Source organism: Brachyhypopomus gauderio, unplaced genomic scaffold (genome assembly GCF_052324685.1).
Source record: "Brachyhypopomus gauderio isolate BG-103 unplaced genomic scaffold, BGAUD_0.2 sc46, whole genome shotgun sequence".
In the NCBI taxonomy this organism is placed as follows: Eukaryota; Metazoa; Chordata; class Actinopteri; order Gymnotiformes; family Hypopomidae; genus Brachyhypopomus; species Brachyhypopomus gauderio.
The window spans coordinates 487,501-492,500 of NW_027506872.1; the positions used below are offsets into that span (position 1 = coordinate 487,501).

At 42.7% G+C, this 5,000-nt stretch overlaps 1 protein-coding gene and 1 long non-coding RNA gene across 2 annotated transcripts in view; both read right to left on the reverse strand.

The window, feature by feature from the left end:
* The window catches only part of tcf4 (transcription factor 4), a 216,995-nt gene that overhangs the window by 12,483 nt on the left and 199,512 nt on the right, over positions 1–5,000 (reverse strand). The window contains 1 exon segment of the mRNA XM_076986358.1: positions 3,826–3,937. Coding sequence (XP_076842473.1) covers positions 3,826–3,937 — 112 coding nt within the window.
* Positions 4,469–5,000, reverse strand: part of LOC143487049 (uncharacterized) — a 1,307-nt gene continuing 775 nt past the window's right edge. The window contains exon 2 of the long non-coding RNA XR_013123878.1: positions 4,469–4,741. This is a non-coding gene — a long non-coding RNA (uncharacterized LOC143487049). The remainder of the gene's footprint in view (positions 4,742–5,000) is intronic.

A 5,000-nucleotide genomic window follows, 5' to 3' on the forward strand; every position in this document is an offset into this window, starting at 1 on the left:
CGACATAGATGTGGATCGGAGGTAAATAAACTAGATTTTTTTTTCTCGCCGTGTGAAATCGGAAGTGTGGCGTGTGAAGACGGTCAAATGCGTGTGTCACACGCTGAATGCGTGAGACTTGAGAGCCCTGGACGTAGCCTACAAATCTTCATGGTATTACTGTATACTGTACCTGCTGTCTGAACACCAATGAGCTACAAATAAAGATTCATAAATATTAGTCTGTTGATTTTTAATTCCAATTAAATAATTAGTGTACAATATTTATCTCCAGCCACTACTGATTCAACCTCAGATTCCTCTTCCTCTAACACAGGAGAATAATCACTGCAGATCTTACTGGTCTACAACAGTGTCTACAACACTGTAAAATCTGTCCCTGTCCCCTTCACACGCTACACACATCACGCTACACATGTCACGCTACATACAGCACGCTACACACATCACGTTACATACAGAACGCTACACACATCACGCTACACACGTCACGCTACATACAGCAAGCTACACACATCACGCTACACACGTCACGCTACATACAGCACGCTACACACATCACGTTACACACGTCACGCTACACACATCACACTACATACGTCACGCTACACACGTCACGCTACACACATCACGCTACATACATCACGCTACACACATCACACTACATACAGCACGCTACACACGTCACGCTACATACAGCATGCTACACACATCACGCTACACACATCACACTACATACAGTATGCTACATACAGCACGCTACACACATCATGCTACACACATCAAGCTACACACATCACGCTACATACATCATGCTACACACATCACGCTACATATAGTACGCTATACACATCATGCTACACACATCACGCTACATACAATATGCTACACACATCATGCTACACACATCACACTACACACATCATGCTACACACAGCACGCTACACACATCACGCTACACACATCATGCTACACACATCATGCTACATACATCATGCTACACACATCACGCTACACACATCACGCTACACATATCACGCTACATACAGCACGCTACACACATCACACTACATACAGTATGCTACACACATCACGCTACATACAGCACGCTACACACATCATGCTACATACAGCACGCTACACACATCACGCTACATACATCACGCTACACACAGCATGCTACACACATCACGCTACATACATCACGCTACACAGCACGCTACACACATCACGCTACATACATCATGCTACACACAGCACGCTACACACATCACGCTACATACATCACACTACACAGATCACGCTACACACATCACGCTACATACAGCACGCTACACACATCATGCTACATACAATACGCTACACACATCATGCTACACACACATCACGCTACATACATCATGCTACACACAGCACGCTACATACATCACGCTACACACATCACGCTACATACAGTACGCTACACACATCACGCTACATACAGCACGCTACACACATCACGCTACATACAGTACGCTACATTAATCAGCTACACACATCAGGCTACACACATCACACTACATACAGCACGCTACATACCTAATAATAATAATAATAACTTTATTTATTTATATAGCACCTTTCATACATAAATGCAGCTCAAAGTGCTTCACAATAAAATTTGATAAAACAGAAAAAATAAAACACAATAAATAATATTGAACAACTAAAACAATTAAAAGTAGATATTTAATAAGATATCAAATTATTAAATTATAAAATAAAGTATAAAAAAAAGAACAACAGTCAATCAATTGTAACAGCTAATAGAAAGCAAGGTTAAAAAGAAAGGTTTTTTTTTTTAAAGCTAGTAAGACTCTGTGCCTGATGAATGTTAATTAACTGGTAAAGCGTTCCAGATTTTTGGAGCGTAAAAACAGAAAGCTGCTTCACCAGTCTTTTTGTGCTTCATCCTGGGAATTTTAAGTAAGCTAGCTCCCGATGATCTTAGTGCATGATTTGGAACATAATCCATTAGACACTCTGAGATGTATGTAGGTGCTAACCCACTTAGAGATTTATAAACCAATAAGAGAATTTTAAAATCAATCCTAAATGATACAGGTAGCCAATGAAGTGAAGCTAAAACAGGTCTTAAGGCTGGAACATACTTGCTGTTTGCCCATGCGTTCGCGTACACAACCGGCTGCGTTGTGAACGTTACTGAGAACATACTAGCCTATGTGCAACGCGTGAAACTGGAGGCGTCCACTAGAGGGCAGAACGTAGAAAGGGCTTCGGTATTTTAACGATGCAAACATGGCAACACTCGAGGAGATTAGCCTTTGGGTAATTTTACGGTCACGGCAGAAAAAACGACGACAGCGATCCCTTCGTAGGTGGTATGTAAGGCCGTTAAATCAAAGACGTGGTGAGAATGGCGAATTTGTGTCGTTGGATATCGTTGTGTTCATCTTGATGCTGGTTAGCGGCTACACTGCCCCTAGCGGTTTTGTGTGTATTGCACCTCGCGTACGCGTCGCGTTAACTTTTGGAGGACGTGCAAGACCTACGCGCCAAACCGACGCAGGATACGCGAAGCAGCCATGATGCGTACGCGTACGCGTAGTTAACAGCAAGTATGTTTTAGCCTTTATATGTTCCCTTTTTTGTACGTGTTAAGACTCTGGCTGCAGCGTTCTGGACAAGTTGTAGTCTGTCAATTGTGGTTTTGGGCAGTCCAGTGAATAATGCATTACAGTAGTCTAATTGTGAAAAAACAAAAGCATGGATCAGTTTTTCAGTCTTGTAGTTTAAGAAAGGGTCTCACTCTCACTACATTTCTTAAATGGAAGAAAGCTGTTTTGGTGACATTTTCAATGTGAGGCTTAAAAGTCAATGTAGAATCTAAAATTTCCGAAATTTCCCAATTTATTTAAAACTTGAGTTCTCTCTGCTACATCACGCTACACACATCATGCTACACACATCACGTTACATATAGCATGCTACATACATCACACTAAATACATCACGCTACATACAGCATGCTACACACATCATGCTACACACATCACGCTACACATATCATGCTACACACATCACGCTACATACTGCATGCTACATACATCACGCTACACATCATGCTACATATAGTACGCTACACACATCATGCTACATACATCACGCTACATACATCACGCTACACACATCACGCCACATACAGTATGCTCATGTTTCTCTGTGTACTACAGGCTATAACATACTGCATGTATGTGTATATATACCGTATACATATATGGGACATGTTCAACCGGGCGATGTGTGTGTGTGTGTGTGTGTGTGTGTGTGTGTGTGTGTGTGTGTGTGTGTGTGTGTGTGTGTGTGTGTGTGAGAGTGTGTGTGTAATTGAGTGTGTGTGTGTGTGTAATTGAGTGTGTGTGTTGAGTGTGTGTGTGTGTGTGTGTGTGTGTGTGTGTGTGTGTGTGTGTAATTGAGTGTGTGTGTGTAATTAAGTGTGTGTTTGTGAAAGTGTGTGTGTAATTGAGTGTGTGTGTGTGTTGAGTGTGTGTGTGTTGAGTGTGTGTGAGTGTGTGTGTGTAATTGAGTGTGTGTGTGTGTGTGTAGTTGAGTGTGTGTGAGAGTGTGTGTGTAATTGAGTGTGTGTGTGTGTGTGTGTGTGTGTGTGTGTGTGTAATTGAGTGTGTGTGTGTGTGTGTTGAGTGTGTGTGTGTAATTGAGTGTGTGTGTGTGTGTGTGTGTGTGTGTGTGTGTTGAGTGTGTGTGTGTGTGTGTGTGTGTAATTGAGTGTGTGTGTGTTGTGTGTGTGTGTGTTTGAGCTCTCACCCCGGTACGGATCAGGCTGGTTGAGATCTGGTGAATTGGCAGATTGCACAGACACCTGAGTGGATACCACAGAGTGTCTCACCCCCACACCGTCCTCACGATGAGGACCCACCTTCCAGAGAGAGAGAGAGAAAGAGAGAGAGAGAGAGAGAGAGGAGGGGAGAGAGAGAGCATGGGAGATATAGAGAGAGAGAGAGAGCAGGGGAGATAGAGAGAGAGGGAGAGAGAGAGAGGGAGAGGAGGCCGGAGAGAGAGTTGATGGACACAGTTATACAGAATACAGAACTCTACATTTGATCATTTACATGGGTGTCTTATGGCACATTTCCACTAGGGCCTGCTTGGCGCGGTACGGTTCGATACGGGTCGATTCGCAACGGAACGGTACGGTCGCGTTGTGTTTCCATTACAATGGTGAACCACCCCAATGTGGGTGGAGTCGCTGTTGGCGCGCGGGTTGTAGTGTCATGACATCATTTGTATGCGACCACAACACCGGTCGATGCCCCTTAACACATAGCATTATTGTATCTTATTTATCTTTATCTTCATTATTGTATGTGGTTGCTCTAATTATTGATAATAATTTGGTATTACTCAAACAGGCTGAACACACCCTGCATAAAAAGCATCAGTCATACAATCAAATGAAATCAAACTTTATTATGAAATATAGATATTTAAAGTACAACATATGTAAATAATATAGTTATAGTTTAAAAAAGTGCAAAAAGCAAATATATACGTATAGCTTTATATGAAATAAATATTTATAGTACTACAAGCAACATTTTGTGTGCTTTTACTGGCGTCCGTCTCGCATGGTGTTCACAAGTTCGCCAAGCACCCCGAGGAAAGCCCGGTTGAAGGAAACATTTTCCGCCAACTCCGCTCGCCTCGTCAGTGGAAGGGGAATCTTGAACGTAAAAAATAACAAATATTAAACACAAGTATTCCCGTGAAGGAACAACAATATAGCGTAACTGCACAAACTGTGTAGCACGTCATCGCTGCTGATGCTTTGTTTATGGCTACAGCTAACTAGCAACTAGTTACGACACTCCCTGGCCAATCAGTGTCATGCTGTTCCTCCACGTCACAGAACTGTACCGCTTCGGAACGGTTAGAACCTCAAGCGAGTCGGTACGAAAATAGTACCCGAAGGGGCCGGCTCA